The sequence below is a fragment of the Hyperoodon ampullatus genome, assembly GCF_949752795.1.
Source record: "Hyperoodon ampullatus genome assembly, chromosome: 19".
Taxonomy (NCBI): domain Eukaryota; kingdom Metazoa; phylum Chordata; class Mammalia; order Artiodactyla; family Ziphiidae; genus Hyperoodon; species Hyperoodon ampullatus.
The window spans coordinates 2,163,027-2,182,596 of NC_136932.1; the positions used below are offsets into that span (position 1 = coordinate 2,163,027).

General features: G+C 56.1%; 2 protein-coding genes across 2 annotated transcripts; one reads left to right on the plus strand and one right to left on the minus strand.

Annotated features, from left to right (window-relative positions):
* Positions 1-7,978: 7,978 nt before the first annotated feature.
* On the minus strand, positions 7,979-16,907 carry SGCA (sarcoglycan alpha; the record flags this gene model as incomplete). The annotated part of the gene is made up of 10 exons (XM_079724619.1): positions 7,979-8,078; positions 8,383-8,575; positions 12,859-12,885; positions 13,086-13,294; positions 14,198-14,360; positions 14,790-14,988; positions 15,332-15,404; positions 15,592-15,746; positions 15,850-15,972; positions 16,871-16,907. The coding sequence occupies 9 exons, from the start codon at positions 16,905-16,907 to the stop codon at positions 8,395-8,397; spliced, it is 1,167 nt and encodes a 388-aa protein (XP_079580745.1). The 3' UTR covers positions 7,979-8,078; positions 8,383-8,394.
* Positions 11,605-12,123, plus strand: LOC307067369 (histone H1.9-like; the record flags this gene model as incomplete). Its single annotated transcript, XM_079724857.1, has 1 exon — positions 11,605-12,123. One exon carries the CDS (start codon positions 11,605-11,607, stop codon positions 12,121-12,123), a length of 519 nt encoding a protein of 172 aa, XP_079580983.1.
* Positions 16,908-19,570: the final 2,663 nt, after the last annotated feature.

Here is a 19,570-nt window from a genome sequence, read left to right on the forward strand (position 1 = left end):
CCCCGGGAGGGAAGGAGGGAACCACCAGCCCTCAGGAAAACCTCCCCAGGGCCTTGGAGAGCTGCAGTCCAGGTACTTACCAGCTGCAACCAGGAAGGTGACAGGCCTTCCTGACCATCCCTCTCGGCCTTCTAAGTCCCCCAAACATGACCCCTGGGTGTGTGGTGGCCTGGGGAGGTCATTTTGCCCAGCCCCTGCCTCCTGCCCTTTCCTTCTGTTTTAGAAATTCTTGCTTCCTCTTCCTCCTTTCTCTCCCTCCCTTCCTTTTTCCCTCACCCTCTGCCTACCCCTGCCTGCTGACCTGAGAGCCTGAGGCCCCCACAAGGAAGGTGACTGGTCAGCTCCCCAATCTCAGGGAAGAGGGACAGCCGTGTGCCGTCCGTGGGCACATAGAGGATCCAGGGAGTCAGAACTCCGGAGCAGACCAGGCGCCCAGACACCTAGAGACGGGGAGAAGTTGACAGCTGTCCCATTCCTGCCCCCCTCCCAAGGTCTCAGGACCTAAACCTTTGGGCAGGAAGGGCCCTCATCCCTCCCTCAGGTGCACAGAGAGATGGAGCAGTCCTCAGAGGCCATTGCCTGCAATACTAAAACCTTGGCTGTCCTTCAGTAGTCATGACTGTTAATTATGGCCTTTAATAATTCATCATTAACACTTCTTCCACATTCAGGAGAGTGTAGTACTGGAATTAGCCTAAAGAGGGCAAGAAATTGTGGCTTGTAAACAAAAGTTTATTCAATATGCAAATTACCCCAAGTTACCTCGGGATCCTTTGATCAATCCATGGAATGATTGATTGCTGATGCCTGCCTGACACCAGCCTAGGCAACTCCCACCCACCTGGACCTCCTGCCCCCTGAGGCCCTTGGCTGTCGTGGTCCCATTCCTATCTGCCCCCACAGGGGTTTCAGAAGCAAGTCAAGCCTGACATCCAAGCTTTACCTGGCCGCTACCCACCTGTTCATTCTCACTCTCTCCTGCCCTGCCCACACCTGTCGCACCGGCAGGTTCACCACGCTTCTCAATTTCCAGGCCTTTCTTTTTTTTTCTTTTTTTGCAGTACGTGGGCCTCTCACTGTTGTGGCCTCTCCCGTTGCGGAGCACAGGCTCCGGACGCGCAGGCTCAGCGGCCGTGGCTCACGGGCCCAGCCGCTCCGTGGCATGTGGGATCTTCCCGGACCGGGGCACGAACCCCCGTCCCCTGCATCGGCAGGCGGACTCCCAACCACTGCGCCACCAGGGGAGCCCCAGGCCTTTCTTATGTTTCAAATGTCTCATTGTCCCCTCATTCTCCTGCCCAACCCAGGCTGAGTTTGACTTGAGTGTCCAAAGCTCTCCATGTCTGTGGAATTCATCTCAGCCTTAAGACCAGACATTGTTGCCACTGTCATGCTGTCATGTTTTCACCCTGTTATTCTTTCCAAGCCAAGAGGAGCTGGCTGAGGCCGGAAGCCAGGGGCTGAGACACAGGGCTGGGTGCAGGTCTGGGTGTAGATGCCCGGGAGACTAAAGAGAGAGACCATGAGGTTAAGAGGTGGCCTTTCTAGGTGAGCGTGTGGAGTGTGACATCGCTGTGAACAGGAGTGAGCAAGTGTGAGAGGAGGAGCACGTACAGACCAGGCCCCGTGTGCGAGCAGCCAGCGGTGGAAGGCTGTAGGCTTGGGCTTGCTGCAATGAGAAACTAATTCTCTATCTGCTGTCCAGTACGGTAGCCACTAGCCACCGTGGCTGGAGAGCACTTGACATGTGGACAGTGCCACCGAAGGACTCCATTTTAAATTTTATTGTAATTAATTTTATTTTTATTTATTTTTGTGGTACGTGGGCCTCTCACTGTTGCGGCCTCTCCCGTTGCGGAGCACAGTCTCCGGACACGCAGGCTCAGCGGCCATGGCTCACGGGCCCAGCCTCTCCGCGGCACGTGGGATCTTCCCGGACCGGGGCACGAACCCGTGTCCCCTGCATCGGCAGGCAGACTCTCAACCACTGCGCCCCCAGGGAAGCCCTGTAATTAATTTTAAAAGCCACCTGTGGCTCATGGCTACCGTACTGGGAAGTACGGTAAAGGAGGGCCTATGCCTCTCACTACATATGCTCAACTCTACACGTGGGTACGTGTGTGCACGTGCCATGTGTGCACACGCACGTATGAGGGCACGCCAGGTGACGCCGAGTGTCAGGGCGGTGGTGGTGGCAGAGCCCCGCTGTGCAGCCCCGCCTGTGTCATGTGGTTTGGGGCCAGAATGTGGTTCCCAGAGTGTGTGCAGGACAGGAGGGGAGGGGGACAAAGGGGCCATTGTATCACATTCCCAACTCGAGCCCTCCTCCCCGCTGACATCACAGCTGCCCTAAATACAGCTGCCCAGACCCTCTCCCCCAGACCCGCTGCCTGCACGGAGGCACAGCGTGGACTTCCCACCCTGCTGCTCCGTGGGCTCACATTTGCTTCTCTGTGAGGGACTGGGTCATGCTCCTGCAGCTGATTTTTCAGTCAAATCCAGACCGAAAATTCTAGACAGAGGAGGCTTCATTTGGATTTTTTACCTGTTTGCTCTCTCTCTCGGAATCGTGGGTCCATTTCGGGCTCGCCCCCGTCTCCTGGCAGGATTCTCTAGAACCGAAACGTGGCGGATTTTCCCTCTTTTTTTTCCAGCTCCTTAACTGTCAGCTGCCCAGGTGCCTCCAAGACATTCCTAGACAGAGCTGGCTGAGGTTGAGAGGGGCTTCCCTGTTGAGCGTGGGCACCTCGGGCCAGGGGCACACAAGGCCCGGTGGGGCTGAATGTGGGGCTCTCAAAGCCAAGACCCCCAGGAAGAGGGAGGGCCAGGTGGGCTCCCCCGGCCTCCCCTGAGCGGATGAGAATGCGCCCACCCACCGAGGAGTAAACTGCGTCGGTGTCCAAAGGGGCCCTGTACCTGGGCGGGGTTGGGGGGGGACGGTGGGGGGTATGTGTACGTGCGGACTGCTTCCACACACAGATGGCGACCTGAGGGACGGGCCTAGGTGTTTGAGACGTGTGTACATAGGCATGACAGAGGGCACAGGAGAGTCTGTGTGACGAGGATGAAAGGGGGGCAGTAGAGCAGAGAGGAGTGTGGGGGGGGATGAGGAGAGGCTGGAGGGGTGGGGCACCACCCTCAAGTCCAGGGCCGCAGGGCTCTAGTGCGGGTGAGCAGCTGTGTCTCTGTGTCTCCTCCCAGGTGTGTGATCCGGAGGGTACCAAATAGGGCTGAGAGGTGTCCGTGGATCAGGAAGCAAGACCCTGGAAGAAGGATGGCTCTTGTCTCGGAGGGTAGTCAGGCCCTTACACACACAGAGGTCCAGTGCTTTGCAGAGGATGTGCATGGCAAGGCCCGGAGGGAGGTGAGTTTGGTGCACGTGGGTGCTGGAGAGAGTGGGGTTTTTTCTGCATAAGACAGCGGAGGAAAAGGAAAATGGGGGAGGGTGGGGACCAGAGCACATTTTATTTTATTTTATTTTATTTTATTTATTTATTTTGCGGTACGCAGGCCTCTCACTGCTGTGGCCTCTCCCATTGTGGAGCACAGGCTCCGGACGCGCAGGCTCAGCGGCCATGGCTCACAGGCCCAGCCGCTCTGCGGCATGTGGGATCTTCCCGGACCGGGGCACGAACCCGTGTCCCCTGCATCGGCAGGCGGACTCTCAACCACTGCGCCTCCAGGGAATCCCCAGAGCACATTTTAGAACAAGGAGGCCACATATTCAAGTGCTAGGTGACTTCACTGCTGTGAGGCAAACGCCTCCCACTCCTCAAGGCTTCTGAAAACTCTGACACATGCAGAGGCCTGGTGTGAGGAGGTGTTCTGGAAAGTGCCTGAGTTCTGGGTTTGGGTCGATCTGAAGTGGAGATACAGGAAGGACCATGAAAACAGCACTGTGGTGGTGGGATGAATTGGGAGATTGAGATTGACATATATACACTAATATGTATAAAATATTAACTAATAAGAACCTGCTGTATAAAAAAATTAATTTAATTTAATTTAAAAATTAAAAAAAGAAAAAAAGCACTGCCCGATACAAATACAAAGTGAGGCACACATGTGATTTTTCATTTTCTAGCAGCCATATTAAAAATATAAAAAGAAACAGGGGGGGCTTCCCTGGTGGCGCAGTGGTTGAGAGTCCGCCTGCCAATGCCGGACACACGGGTTCGAGCCCTGGTCTGGGAAGATCCCACATGCCACGGAGCAGCTGGTCCCGTGAGCCACAATTACTGAGCCTGCGCGTCTGGAGCCTGTGCTCCAACAAGAGAGGCCGCGATAGTGAGAGGCCCGCGCACCGCGATGAAGAGTGGCCCCCGCTTGCCACAACTAGAGAAAGCCCTCGCACAGAAACGAAGACCCAACACAGCCATAAAAAAAAAAAAAGAGCTGGTGACACGTACGTGCGCCGAGACAGCGCGAATTGGAGAAAAAAAAAAAAAAAAAAGAAACAGGGGATGTTAATTTTAATAAGATATTTTATTTCACCTAATATAATCCCCAATATTATCGTTTCATCAGTACATTTGCAGCACATCTCAGTTTGGAAGCCACATTTCAAATGCTCAGTGGCCACAGGTGGCCAGCAGCTGCCTTACCAGACAGAGCGGGATTGGACAGCAGGTCAGAGCCAATGAGCAGGCGAATTTCAAGCTCCACCCTAATTCACAGGGAGAGCTTGAACTTTTCGTAGAATGGAAATTGAGTCCATTTAATCCGGATCTTAGGGGACAGGGAGATCTCACAGACCTCTGGTTTTGGGGTGACCATGTGAGTGTTTGTATGTCATAAAGTCTCCGTTCTTGGGAGCTGCCAGATGCCAGGCGCTCACCTAGTTCTCCCAAATTCTCACAAAAGCCTCAAGACAGTTATAATTAATATCTATGCATAAAATGTCAGAGCTGTGATTGGAACCCTGCTGTCTCTGGCTCCAAATCCCAGCAGATACACCATGGGAGCCCTCTATAACACGGGGTCTAAGTGTGTGCGTGCATGTATCTCAAGAATAAGGAAGAAGTGTGCAGGTGGGGGCTGAGGCCAGCTGTAGGGGTCCCTGTGTGCCCACGTCTGGCAGAGGGCCTTCTCGCCAATTTGAGAGAGAGGTGGTGAGCTACCATCTGGAGTCAAGCCATGCGCGAGGGCTGTGTCTAGGATACAGGTGGAGACACTGGGTCCTGTGGGCATTGTGGGTGTGGCACTGGAGAGGATCAAGTCTCAGGGTGGAGGGGAACACAGTGGCTATTTGTCCTCGGCGTGAGGGGCTGGGGTGTGACTGCCAGGCGGAGTCTTGCCCCCTCGCCCTCCCCGCGAGCTGCCAGGATGGCTGGGAGCTGCTCCGCAGTCACGCCATGCCCCCAGCCCCTGTCTGGGCCACTTCCTCCCAGCCAGCAGCCAGGCTCCCGTGTGCTCCTGGTAGCTGAGCTGGGAGGGAGGCGCTGCCAAGATCCCAAGGCAAAGTCGCGCAGCAAAGGGAAGTGTGGCGCGGGCCTCGGACTCTCCCATCCTGGCCAGCACAGGAAGAGCGCCTAGGCCAAGGGTGGGAGCATGAGACTCGGAGAGGGCGGTCCCCTCCTCACGGGGTGGGGGTCAGGGATCAGGGAGGAGCCACCCCAGACAGCCGGCTGACCGAGTGGAGCTTCCAATCTGAGCGGATTCTGTGCAGCTCCAGGTTTCAGCCAGATGAGGGGCCCCGGGGAAAGGAAATTGCACATGAGAAGTCAGAAGGCTCATGTGGTTGGGGGTTGTTACCTACAGAGTTCTTCAGCCAACAAACGTTTACTGAGCACATACGCTGTGCGAGCTCGGGGCGCCTTCCTGCCTCCACAGACGCTTCTGGGATTAACTAACTAACTAATGGGTGTGGGGTGGCCAGCAGGGAAGGGGGAGGCACCCACAAGATCATGGTAGAAGCTTTGGCAATGGCCTTGCTCACCTCCCCGCCTTTGCCCAGAGAGGAGGAGAAACCTCCGTTAAGAGCTCGGAGTGGCCCAGACCTGATGGCTTCCCTTCACGTTCCTTCGGAGCAACCTTCCCGAGTGCCTACTGTGTGCGGGCACTGCACCCCCTGGGGGCACACGGAATCTTGCCCTCCTGGAGCTTACATTCTAGGGCCAAAGCGGACCCCAACAAGGTGCTCATACAGGGCACATCCTATGGGAGAGCAAGGAGGCTGGGCAGAGGGCTCTCTCTGAGCAGGGGAAAGCCCTCTGTAAAGACCTGCCATTTGGGCAGAGGCCAAAATGACTGCACCAAGGGGAAGTTGTGTGGACATGGGGGCTGGGGATTCCCGACCAAGGGAAGAGCGGGTCAAAGGCCCTGAAACAGGGGTGTGTTAGGAGGTAGCGCGGCTGGAGCACGCAAGCAGGAGGAAGGGTGGTGATGAGGTCAGAGGGGTGGACGGGGTCTCTACGCCTGGCCAAGAGTGTGGATTTACTCTCGGTGTCACGGGAAGGCAGAGGAGAGTTGACAGCAGAGGGGCGAGACTCCCTGATTTCTCTTCTTAAAGGCTGGGCCCAACTGGTGTTGGAGGCGAGACTGAAGGGGCACAGAGGGGGCAGGGAGGCTGTGTGGGGGTCCGGGGTGAGATCCTGGAGCTGGCCTGGGAAGGCCGTTGTGGAAGCCGTGAGATGTGGAGGGATTCAGGGCAGTTTCTGAAGGTGGGGATTCTGGGAAGTGAGAGAAAGGAGAGGGTGTCCAGGAGCCCCCTGGGGTCCTCATGAGCCCCGTGCCTATACGTGTCTGAAGAGCGGGATGCAGTGTTCAGAAACTCGGCCCTCCTCTGGGGTCCTTGGCTCTGGGGGCACCACCGTTATACTGGGGGCTGCTCTGGCTGTTTCAGCCTCCCCTCAGCCCCCAGGTTGGGCCCTTGCCTCCAGGTGAGAGAAAACTCCCATGCATCCCCCCTACCTTCCCCCTCCACACACACACACACACACACACACACACACACACACACACACGGGGAAAAGGGGTGATTAAGCATCAGCTCCAGGACAGTGGGTGGGGCCCAGGCCTAGTGTGAGGGGCTTAGAAAGGGGTGGAGAGGCCTCAGGGTGGGCTTGTCTGAATTCTCTTGGAGCTGCTCCCGGGGTCAGGGGCCTGGGCCAAAAGGCCCTGCTTCTCCCTCCCCCTCCTTAACTGGGTCCCCTCTGGGGCTTAGTCTCTGGCCTGTCCTCCCCAGGGAGCATGAGATGTGAGACTGGATGGGCCCTGGATGGTAGGGGCTGGGGTGGAGCCGGCCTGCTTTGGTTGCAGCCGCCTGAGAAGAACAAGCTGTGTCTGCTTCTTGGTCAGCCAATCTCTCCAGGGCTCACGTGGGGACCAAGCTAAGCTGGTGACACCAAGCTCAACGAGGGCTGTGCAGTGTCCTGCGGACCTCGACCCTGTCCCTGAGGAGCGCACCGGGAGGGGTCGCTGATCCGGGTCACTGATCCGGGTCACTGATTCAGGGTCCTGCACCCCAACTCCCTCTCCATATCTAGGTTATGACTCCCAAAGGGGCCTCCCCCCAGGAGATCTAGATGGGTGAGAGCCTGGATCTCCTGCTTCCAGAACCCCTCAACCCTCCAGAAGGCAGCGTGGAGGTGGACATGCCAGGTTTGAATCCAAGCTCTGCCACTTGCCTGCTCTGTGACCTTGGGTAAGTCACTCATTCTCTCTCGGACTCAGTGTCCTTGTCTATAAAATGGGGATAGTGATCCAGTTATCCCTATTAGGCTCATGTGAGGATTAATATCAGGGCTGCATATGCAGGTCCTTACCTCTTACTTTCAGAGAATTTGAGAAACGGTAAAATGCCAAGAGTCCAGAGGGCAAGCTGGCAGCTCCTGGCTACCTCTAAGGGCTCCCACAAGGCAGAAAGGGAGACAGGGGCAATGAGGGTTGGGAAGGAGGCTGCTGAGACGAGTGCACAGCAATAGACGAGCAGAACAGCAGGTTTTATTCTGGGTGTCCTGATCCCAGATCACCCTCATCCCATCCCATCCTCATCTCTCTGCTTATTCCAAGCCGGGGGTCCACTGGGACAGGAGCTGGAGTCAGAAGGAAAGATGTGGCCATGGGTCGTGGCTGCTCTGTGAGTGGGGAGAGAAGGGAGGATGAGGCCAGTGCTGGAACTGGAGCAGCAAAGAGAAGAGAGAGTGGGGGTCTGCGAGGACCAGGCCCCGGTTCTCCTGCCTTCCCCACCCTGACCCTCTGACTCCGAGTGCTTGGCACTGGGGGCCACACACCTGGCACTGCTGAGCACCCCCACCACTGCCTCGGAGGGGCAGACAGGTCTGTGTGCCCTTTCCCATCCGCCCCCCTCACTGCCCCAGCCTTGAGATGGAGGCCACCTTACTCCCAGAAAAGAGGCTGGCACTGCCCAGCCGGACCCACCTGTGTGGGCCCTCAGTGCTGGTCCAGGATGAGAGGCACCCGGGCGCTGTCCACTTGCGGGGGCAGCCGCTCGCCTGTGCGCACGTTGAACATGGGCAGGGTAGAGAGTGGCCGGGGCACCTCTCGGCTGGCTGCCATGTGTCGCAGCTCCTCTGTATTCCCGCGGATGGTGCAATGGTGGACCATCTGGATACTGGGGGCACAGGGCCAGCAGAATCATCAGCTCTGGGAGTCAGCACCCACTTTGGGGTCCAGCCTGGCACTACCTCTGAGCCACCCTGCAGTCTTCCCCACCTACAGTGTGTGGGGAGACACACGCGGGATGGGTGGGGGAGGACAAACAGGAAGTTCTATGGTGTCAGCTTAGTGTCCAGTGACTGAGGCATGGGGTCTGGGTGCAGACATCCTGAATTCAAAGCTATGTGTCCTTTGCAAGTTGCTTAACCACTCTGTGCTTCAGTTTCCTCAACTGTAAAATGGGGATAATAATAGAACCTACTTCCTAGGATTGTTATGGAGATTAAATGGGAAAATGCAGGCTGGGTGTTTAGAAAAGCATCTGGCACGTGGTAAGGGCTCCTGAGATGCTAAGACATGAACAGATACCTACAGTGGTATTTATTACCAGAAGCCAGTGTTTGCTGGGCTCTATATTGTTTTTATATTCTGATGATGATCCCCCGTGTCCCTTCTAGCAATCAGTTCCCTCTTCTAATACTCTCTCCCAGCACCGAACATCCATCCCCTCCCCATCATCCCCATCTTAGTCGGGCAAATCTACCTCCTCCACCTTTTCCTAGCTTTTGCCCAAGTTCTTTCCTGCTGGGCTTTGACTGCCTATATTTTGGATCCTCAGACCTGGGCTCCACTCCCTCTGTAACTTGACCCCCTCCCACCCTGCCCCAGGTTGTCCCCAGCATTGCTTAGCTCCAGACACACACACAGTCTTGCTTCCTGTCTGTGTTTCGAACCAAGGCTCCTTGAGGCTGGAATGAGGCCCCACCCTCACCAGGCTAGAAGCTCCAGCAGCGCCCAAAGGACTGACTACCACACCCTTTAGTAAGTCCTACCTGAGCTCTAGCTCCAGTTTCCCCTAAGAAGGCTGAGCCTCGTTCTCATCTGACATTCTCATGGGCTTGCTTTCTGCTATGCAGGAGCAACTTTAGTTCATTTTGAGAAGCAGGGTAGCACAGTGGTTAAGCATGAGAACCTGCTTTGGGTCTGAGTGTGAGTTCCACTGCTTACTGGCTGTGTTACCCTGTGTAAGTTACTTAACCTCTCTGTGTCACCGTTTCCTCGACTGTAATGCAGTTGTTGTATAAATTAAGTGAGTTGATGCAGAAAAAACATTTACATCTACTGGTCAGCATGCAGCAAAAGATAGCTATTATTGTGGGGATAAACTTGGCCTCCAGTGGAAGGATGTTTCCGAGCCCTTTTACATGAACACACCCACATTTGTGGGCTCCGCCTGGAGACCTTTTCCCAGACTACCTGGTTGCTGGGTCAGACAAACAACAGGGACTTTTCAGTACAGACAATAAGAACTGGTTTTCTTAAAGGGGTGGGGCCCCCAGGCAGGGTGGAAGCAATCCTACTTACTGCTGGATTACTGATCAAATCCGGGAGGGGGAAATGATCCCCACCCATGCCCATGTCTCAAGTAGTGGACACAGACTCCAGCTAGAGCCTGAGAGATCAGACTACAGAAAAGATTTTCTAGCTTCCTACTGAATGTGCTGGGGAGGGTCAAGATGAGCTATTGAGTCTGGAATTTGGCAAGCAGAGTTGTCCAAAACACAAGTTTCCATTAGCAGGCAAGGGGAGGCTGAGAGGGGAAGGGAGCAGGAAGCGTGTGGCAGTGGAGGCAGCCGGGCAGGTAATGATCCCTCGGGTGGGGGAGGCCTTAGCTGATGGGCCTCCTCCCCACTCCCAGCCCCACATCTGGGTCTCATTACTCTAGTAACACACACAGGTGGAAAAATGTTCTGTGGACATTTTTCCAGAGCAGGAGCAGAAGTCAGACCCGTGGTGCCCTCCTCCGCAGTCCTTCCACATCAGCACTTGGGCAGAAAAACCAACTGGCAGACATTCTCACACACACACACACACACACGCGCGCGCGCACACACAGCCCCTTGAGCCCTGATTCTGACACACAGATCACAGGAGAGTGTCGTTGGGCTGGAGGTTGGGCTAGAGGATGTTCTGACCAATAAAATCTGACGTAGGTGAAAAACAGGCAGCAGAATCACAATTTTGGATCATTTGAAAAGTGAACCTGAACAAGCAGAAAGAAAAAAAAATAGGATTTTGTAGAAAAAAATCAACACAAAATCCAAACCAACAAGGGCTAATATCGCGCACACACACAGGGTAAAGTTGGTTATTGACTCGAAATTGATGGAGGAAGCATAGTTTCCTGACACCAGCAGAGCTAGAAAGTTGACCCAGGAAAGGCAGACCTGGTGGAAGTAACTGGCCAGAAGAGAATACCCGCAGTGGCAGGAGACGACACTCATCAAATTTGGCACAGGCCCCCAAATTGAGGAATAAAATCCTCCTTGTAAAATTTACATAGAAAATCACTGATCCCAGTGGGGGAAAATTCTACCAAATAAAAATGAAAGCAGAAAAAAAAGCAAATCTTTTTCATTGCCTTGTATTAAAAGTTGATCAAGGAATTCAATCGACTTAGATAGATCAAGGAATTACATTTTATGTTCACTCTGGAACATTTATTCCCCATAAAAATTCAAAAATGTTGGTATAATTCTGATTCTAAAAATGTTTGTATTGTTTAACCCAATAGATTTATATGGTGGGGTCAAAATGGTGGGTTTAAGGCACCCTAACACCAGCTGGCGAGAACATACGCACCACGTGGGTCCACCTGCTCGGCTCACTCAGCCACAGCCCTTCTTCCAGGCTCCCTGGCATGTCAGATGCCCACACTACCTGCCCCACCCAGGGGGGAACAATGGGGCTACTGTGACCCTCACAAGATTCTGGTGGCCTCACGATGTTCCCCTGAGGTCACCACAGGTATATAACCTGACCACCCCCTGCACCTGAGGCACAGCTCTGCTGAGGCCAGAGCCCTACAAGGAAGCCTCTGAGGGAACCAGGAACTGGGACGCACCTCCCCCAACTCGGGGGAGACTTCCAGCCGCCATCCTGGAGGTCCTCGCACCCAGTTCCCTTCACCCACCCCAGGAAGAGATGCAGGAAGACACTTCGCTGCCAACCCCATCTGGGCCCTTGGCCTCAAACACTGCCCTGGATGCAGTCCAGCGGGCCAGCACGTCCGGACTCCCGAGCAAGAGAGGGACTGGGTGCCATGCCTCCTCCGAAGACCACGGGAAGCCCAGCATATCCAAGGTGATCCTGGGGGTCATGGAGAACAAGGGGGCGCGCAACCACGTGTCCCTCGTTACCCTGAGGAAGGCCGTTGCCACCAGTGGCTACAACATGACCCGCAGCACCTGGCACTTCAAGCGAGCGCTCAAGGGGCTGGTGGACAAGGGCATGCTCAAGCACGTGACAGGCAAAGGGGCCGCAGGCTCCATCACCATGGGCAAGAAGCATGCCTCCAAGTTCAAGCTCAAGGCAAAGAGATGGCAACAGCAGCAGCAGCGGCAGTCTGGGCAGCAGCGGCAGTCTGGACAGCGCCGGTTGCCCATGGGCTCCAAGCAGGGGCCCAAGAGGCTCACCAAGGGGGTTCGCGGGGTGGCCAAATGATGCCGCAGTTAACCAGGCAGGCTGGGCAAGCAGGGAGGGGTGCCATGCCCGCCACAGGCTCAGGGCAGTGGGAATAAAAGGAGCTAACTTACTTCACACCTGCCTCCTGGAATCTCTGGGGTTCAAGGGAGAGGGAGAGAAAGAGGTCTGGGGGCACAGAGGAAAGGTAAGGCCATGGGTGGGGAAAACCTGGGCAAACTAAGAGTGAGATAGATTTGGGAAGGGCTGGAGGAATTGAAAGCATCCAGATATTAGCTGGTCCAACCGCATCATCTTGCAGGTGAAGAAACTGAGGCCAGAAAGAGTCACAGTAATTGTGTGGCAGAAAGCAGCCTAGAACCCAAGTGTCTGACTCACAGCGAATCGTGGTTGTGTGCGTGTGTGTGTGTGTGTGTGTGTGCGAGCGTGCACGTGCACGCACTGGAAGCCTTTTAAGTTGCTTTGTAAAGTTGCTTCTCAAACCCTTTCTCCCAGGGTGGCAGCAGATCCCTGAAGCCTGGCTAGGTCCCCGCTCCTGTCCCACTTTAGACTCCTCCATGGAGACCAGAAAATGAGAAAGCCAAGCCAGGATAGGTTGGGCCCAGCGCCCAGCCAGCCAAGGGCTGGAGCTCCCAGGCCAAGGGTAGCTTCATCATCCCAGAGTAATTTGGTTTGTCTGCTGCTCATGGAAGTTGGAGGGTCCAGCGTGATAGTCTAGGAGGCCTCCCACCCAGCCCACAGATTTCCCGTACTCACTCAGAGGTGGCCAGGTCTCTCTTCAACCTGGAAAAACAAGGGAGGGGATTAGCTATCATCCACAACCCCTCCTGGTGCCAGGCCAGGCAGGGGCCCTTCCTCCTTCCCTGGCTGAGGACTCTGCTCCCTGAGGGACCTGGGTCTCCACGTGGCACAAGTGCCACAAGGAATCCCACAATGTGAGCACCAGCCCCAGTGCCCTCCCTGCCCTCGGACCCCACACTCACCGTCCCTCCCGCCGGCAGCACATAACATAGGCCAGCAGCAGGGTGAACAGTAGGGCCACCAGCAGGGGCACCAGGAGGGTGACCAGTGCGTCGGTCAGGAACTCTCGGGCTGTGGCCTCGGTGGGCGGGCAGAAGAACGGGTCGTGCTCCAGGATCCCATCACCTGGCGTGGGTACCTCATCTGCAGGCTCTGGCACTGACTTGTCCACCTGCTCAGAGAGCCCAGGGCTGACCCAGGAGTGGATGGCTAGACACAGAGAACCTCAGGGCGCAGGGCAGGAGTTCTGGGGCCACCCTGCTCCGTGCAACTGCAGGGATCCCCCCTGCCTGGCCTCCCCCAGCTCATGTGACTGAGCAGCACAAGCACTGGTCTAGGTGCCAGGAAAGAAATTCTAGGGGAGGCAGGACCATACAACGGTTAGAGCACAGCTCTCAAGTCTGACTGCCTGGGTTTGAATCCTGTTTCAGGCAAGTGCTATGCTGCAATGACTTACCTCTGGGTGCCTCGGTTTTCTCATCTGTAAAGTAGGGACGCTAATGGTGGTACCTGTCTCCTGGGTGGTTGTGAGGATAAAACATCTTGATTGCATAGTGCGTCGCCCATGGCAAGTGCTCAAGCATGTTGATTACCAGTTCCTGCCTGTGCTGTCGGTCAGGTCACAGGAAGGGCTCCTAGCCCTGGGAATAAGATCTCTAGGGACCCTAGACACCTCAGCTCAATATCCCAAAGAGCAGTAGTGAGCATCTTTGGTTTATAACATGGGGGTGAGAGCTATCTGTCCCTTATTTTAGGCCAATTTGCTAAGTGACACCTTAGAGGAAATAGAGCTGTCCCACAGAGGCCCTAGGTGGAGAAAGGAGTTTGGAACCGTCCTGTGGGAGTGATTGTTCTAGCTGTTCCGTCGGGCACAGCTGGGGCTCCAGGAGCTGGTGATCCCTTGTCTGGATTATGGGCTCTGCTGCCCTCTTGTGGGAGAAAGTAGAACATGTGTGTGCGCACGCGCGCGCGTAGACAATTGAAGAAACAGGGAAATGGGATGGGATGGGGATGGAGGAGACCGTGATGGGGGCCATGCCCCGCCCCCACCCCTAGAACCAGGGTCCCTCCTCACCAATGACACATGGCACCAGTCAACTCGGAAGTGAGGCGCCAAGGTGTCATAGCAGGACAGCAGTGGAGGCTGGCCCTGGGCACAGCGAGCTTGGCTGTCGGGGGATGCCACCATCTTCAGGCAGGTGGAGAAGGGTGAGGCGGAGCCCACCTTGATGTACACCCTGGGCCCAGATAGAAACCACCATCAAAAAGTTGGGGATATCACTGGGCACTGGAGATTTGAGGGTTATGGCCACCCTGAGATCGGGGGTTCTGGTGAGAGTACACAGAGTACCCCAGTCTTCTGGTGGCCTTGGCCCCGAGGAATGTCCTCTGATGGATGGATCTATCGTGTCCTTATGGGCACCAGAAAGTGCAGAGTTCAGGGTAACTAGGGTTTGGGCCCAGGAAGGGCAAGAGGGAGGAGATGAGGGGGTGGCCGGAAGGAAGTGGACAGTGATGTGATGCTGGGAGGTGAAGATGCGCATGGGGAGCGTGCAAGTGGTAAAGCCCCACTTGGAAGTTAGGGAGACCCATGTTCTATGCCCACCACCTAGACACAAGGCAAGCTGCCCCCTCCTCCAGGAAGCCCTCCTGGGCTGCATGCCTACCCTTCCTTGCGGCCCTCGATAGGAAGGGGGACTCGGCCCCCACGGTCCAAGGCAGAGGTGATGTTGAGAAGCTGGAGTTCCCCTGGCTCCCAGAGCCCCCCCAAGGCTGTGAGGAAACGGCCGGCAGGTGTCGAGGGCAGCACCTCCTCTACATCATGGCTGCGCACAAGGAACTCAGCCTGGTATGGTAGCAGGGGGCCTGGGAGGGCCAGGTGGGCACCTTAGGCCTCACCCAGCCCCCAGCCCTGCGTGGATCCTTCCTAAGCCTCCCCCCATCCAAACTGGTCCCCGTGTCCCCTCAGCTCCCTTCCTTCCTCCCTAATACCCCTTATATCCCAGGCCTCAAATGCCCTTGCTCCACACCCACAGCCTCAATCACTCGCCCAAGGCTCCACCGTCTATCAGCAGAGCAGCCGAGAATACAACTGCAGAGTCTTTCCAGGGTACCCTGCTCCCCACTACTCACTTCTGCACCCGCCTTCCAGGGGAGATCCCCCAAGACGGGCATTGCTGGGGTAGGGGTGGGGCGGGGCTGGCGGTACCTTCTGGGTCTCCAATCAACAGCACCAGCCTCTGCCGGGTGGTGGCAAAGCTGTCCCGATGGTAGGCTGTGACCTGGAGGACGGGTAGAGGGCTGAGAGGTGGGGTTAGGAGAGAACCTAACTCCTAAGCCCGGGTGGTGCGGCTGGGCCTGGCGGGAGAAGGCTGAGCCCACCAAATTAGAGGCATGTGAGTCATGTACATGAGTGAACACTGGGTCCCTGTTGCATGCGACACAGCCCACTGGGGCCCCTACTGGTACCTCGATGACCTGGCGTCCGCGATCTGCTGGGGTGGCGGTGCCGTAGAGAAAGCCAGGCTGGTGGGGGCTGCGCTGGGCATAGCGGAGCCACCTGGGCAGGTCTGGGTGTCCCTGGAGGTGGGCGTGGTAGGTGATAGGGACGGTGGCTGGGACAGCTGGTGGAAGGGAGGAGAGGGCATTGGAGACACAACAGGAGGCTTCACCAGCCCTGGGCCAGGCGCCCCCAGCCCACCCCGGTGCCCCTCAGGCCCCTCTCACCGACGACGAGCTCAGGAAGGTGCAGGAAGTTTTCGCGGTCCAGGGTGTGTACAAAGACGCGGCCCACGAGTGGGTGCAGGGTGGTCTGCTGGGCCTCGGTGTGCCCCAGACCTGCCAGGAGACCTGGGGGGACCCACGACCCCCAAACACACGGCCCAGCCTCAGTCCTGGCCAGGGAATAAGGTCCCCTTTTCCACCCAGCCCCTAGTGGCCCTGAGGGAGTGGAGAAATGTGTGAGAGGAGGCGGATGGATTTGCTGGCTCCCAGGAAGGATGGGTTGGGGCCCTGGCTGTGCCGCACACTTTAGTCAGTGACCAGACCCAGACCTTAGTTTGGTTTGGATTCACGGAAGCCCCTCACTCCTCATTTTAGGCCTCCATCGAGGGTCACGATGGGCAGGGACTGATGTCTGGCTGAAAGGGGTGTGGGGTGTGTGAGAGTGTGTGTGTGTGTGTGTGTGTGTGTGTGTTAAGAGCACTTGGAAAAGAACCCCAAGCTGACTGTGGGAGGCTTTTTGTGATGATCTTTATTAGTGGGTGTGTTTTTCGAATGTTGAGAGGTAAGCACCCCTTGGAGGATGCAGGTAGCCACTCTGGGGCCCCCACCCGCCTCCCCTAATATACAGAGGGAAGAGGGCCCACACTAGAGGCCACTAGGAGCCGAGCAAAGGGGAGCCTGAGCCCGGAGCCCCAGGGAGAGGACCTGCCCCAGTGACCCTCACACTCTCCCAGGGCCAAATTTAGCCTGGACCCAGACAGAAGCCAGCCCATTAAAGGGCCCATGGCACTCTGGGCCTGTGCAGTTAGGCCCGGCCTAGCCTAGGACACCTCACCCCTCAGAGTTCCCAGCCAGCCCCCCATATCCCAGCTCCCAGCCCCAGTTCCCTAGAGCCCCATCGGCTGTGGAATTTACACCCCAAAATCCCTCTGGCCCCTGCCTCACCCCGACCCCCAACCCCTCCCCTGAGGAACTTCTCACGCCCTCAACCTGGGCCTCTACCCTGAGGAAGACCCCAACTTACCCACAAGGAGAGAAATCCAGATTAGCACTGCCGCCATGGCTGTCCCAACCTGGCCCTGCCTGTGAGTGACAGAGACAGGAGCAGGGAGGAGGGAGGAGGGAGGAGGGAGGACGGAGGGGGAGGGACGGGAAGATGTCCCAGAGCAGCTGGGCCCGGCTTCAGCCAGCGGGACCCTCCCCTGCCCCGCCCAGAGCAGGCACTAAATCTAGGGTGGACACCCTCCTCACAGGGTGAGGTCCCTCCAATCATCCCCTTCTTGGGGCCAGAGTATATTTTCTAAACCACCAACCTGACTGCCTGAGGCCCCCCTTAAAACCCTAATGGCTTCCGTTGCCCTGAGCTCCGCAGCGGCTGATGGCTTTCAGGCCCTGCCTGTACCTGGCCATCCTGTCTAGAATCCCCTCTCTGCCTCCTTACCCCCTCCCCGCACACACACACTACCCCAGGCGTCCGCCCTGCCTCCCTCTGCTGCCCCACAAGCTGATAATCTCTCCCGAGTCTACACCCCTTTGCGTGAGCTCTTCCCTCTGCCTGGAGCTCCCTTCCTGCCCTCATCCTACCTGTCATCCTACCTTCCACTCACCTTTCAAGGCGCAGCACAGGCATCCTCTCCCCTCTGAAGCCTTTCTGCCCTCCCTCCTGTGGGGCACAGCCAAGCCCACAGTGTTGCGGGGTGGCCTGGAATCTTATGATCTTTGCATCTCTGGACCTGGCACAGGGCCTGGCAACTAGAAGGTGTAGGGGGCGAGGTGACAGCTTCATGAACAGCACATGAGGGCACCCATTCACCCAGCCCTCTCCTCAGACTAGGCACCCCCAGCATGCCCCCCAGGTCTGGGGAGAGAGAGAGCCTTGGACAGAACCAACCAGGTAGAGACAGGGAGTAAAGGAGGCCTACAGGCCTGGACATGAACCTCACCTTGACCCATTCACTGGAGAATATGGCCTTGAAAACGTCATCCGCCCTCTCTAGGCTCTGTTTCCACAGCTACAAAGTGGCAAGAACGGGGCTCTCCTCTTGGTGTCCTTGTGAGGGATCCACAAACTCATGAGTTCAGCACATACTTACGGAGCACCTGCTATGTCCCAGGCACCGAAGGGCACGAGCAGCCCCTACTCAGGTGGAGCTTCCATGCCAGCAGGTGGTGACAGCTACCCTCTGCCTGCGACTATGCTGAAGGTTTTACATAGATTTACATATAGTAACTCATCCCATCCCCACGGCAGTTCCATGAAGCAGGTATTATCTTTGTCCCCATTTTACAGATGAGAAAACTGAGGCATGAAGGGTGGATAACTTTCCTGAGGCCACACTATAGACAGCTGAATGCATGTAAAGACCTCAGCCCGGTGCCTGACTCAGTCCAGGATGCCGCCGATGTCCTTGCCGGTGGGGTACCACTTCCCCTTCCTTCCTGCATCTGCCGAAGGATCTCAGGACAGGTGTGATGGAAGCGGCGGGCTCTTCTTCCCCTGGACCACCCATTCAGAACAAGCAGAGGGGCACTCTCCCCAGGTGCCCTGAGAAGGAGGCAGGGGACTGTGGGTGCCAGCGTTCCAAAATCCTCGGTACCTGTGTGAGCATTCTTCCTGGGCCTTGAGACATGGGGGGTTGCCACCTCACCCCCATAGGCGAATGCCCCAGGCAAGGACATCTGGGACCTGCCCTGAGTCAGCCTGAGAGGGAGGGTGTTGGCCTTCAGATTGGGGTGACCAGTGGGCAAGTTATTCAGTCCTTGTCCCTTCCTGTCTCTCCCCACATGACCATCCCATCTGTCCTTGGATAGCCAGCAAATTCCAGAATGAGTGTCCACTTAGGCTCTCAGACAGGGCAGGGTATGTCCCAGAGTCACCTTGGTACCTCTCTGCCTTCTCAGAGATGAAGGGCAAGAGGAAGAAAGGAGGCAGAGGAAAGTCAGAGGGCTCTGGGGGAGCAGGCAGAGGTGCCAGAGCCTGGCTAGCTGCCCAGGACTCAGCCCCTCAGTGGCTCCATGTGATTCCCTCCCTCCCTGGCTTCTGCCTCTCTTGCTATTTTTAGAGCCACCCAATCACACCCTCAGCTGTCTTAAGGTGGCATTGCCCAAACCCAGTGTCACCAGGCCCACTGAGGCCAGCCTTTCTTACTGATCCTTCTCTGTCTCCCCAAAATCAAGGGAACCAGGGACTGGGCCAGGAGCCATCTGGAAGTCCCTTGACAATCTCCTCTGCCCCACAGATGACCTCCCCACCTCAGAGCTGTCTGGATTGCAATCTGCTGCTATAACACCGAGTGCCTTCTGTTCCTTGAGGCTTAAGGGTGGTGGTGGTGGGGGGTGTCACAGGGTCTTTAAACCTATTCTGGAAATTTTAAAATAAAACTAAAGTATATAGAATAATATAATGAGCCCCCATATATCAATCAGCCAGCTTCAACAATGATCAACTTATGGCCAATCTCATTTCATCTAGAGCCCTCCCAGTTAATTTCCTCTGTCAATATTTCAGTGTGAATCTTTGAAAGATAATGACTTTTTAAAAATATAATCACAATTAAGCTACCCAATGACATTATTTTACCATAAGGTTAATAATAATTCCTTAATATCAGATCTATAGTGCTCAAATTTCCAATTTCTCATAAATGTCTTTTTTTTTTTTTTTTTTTTTTTTACAATGTGCTTGTTTGAATCAGGATCCAAATAAGATGCACACATTGCAACT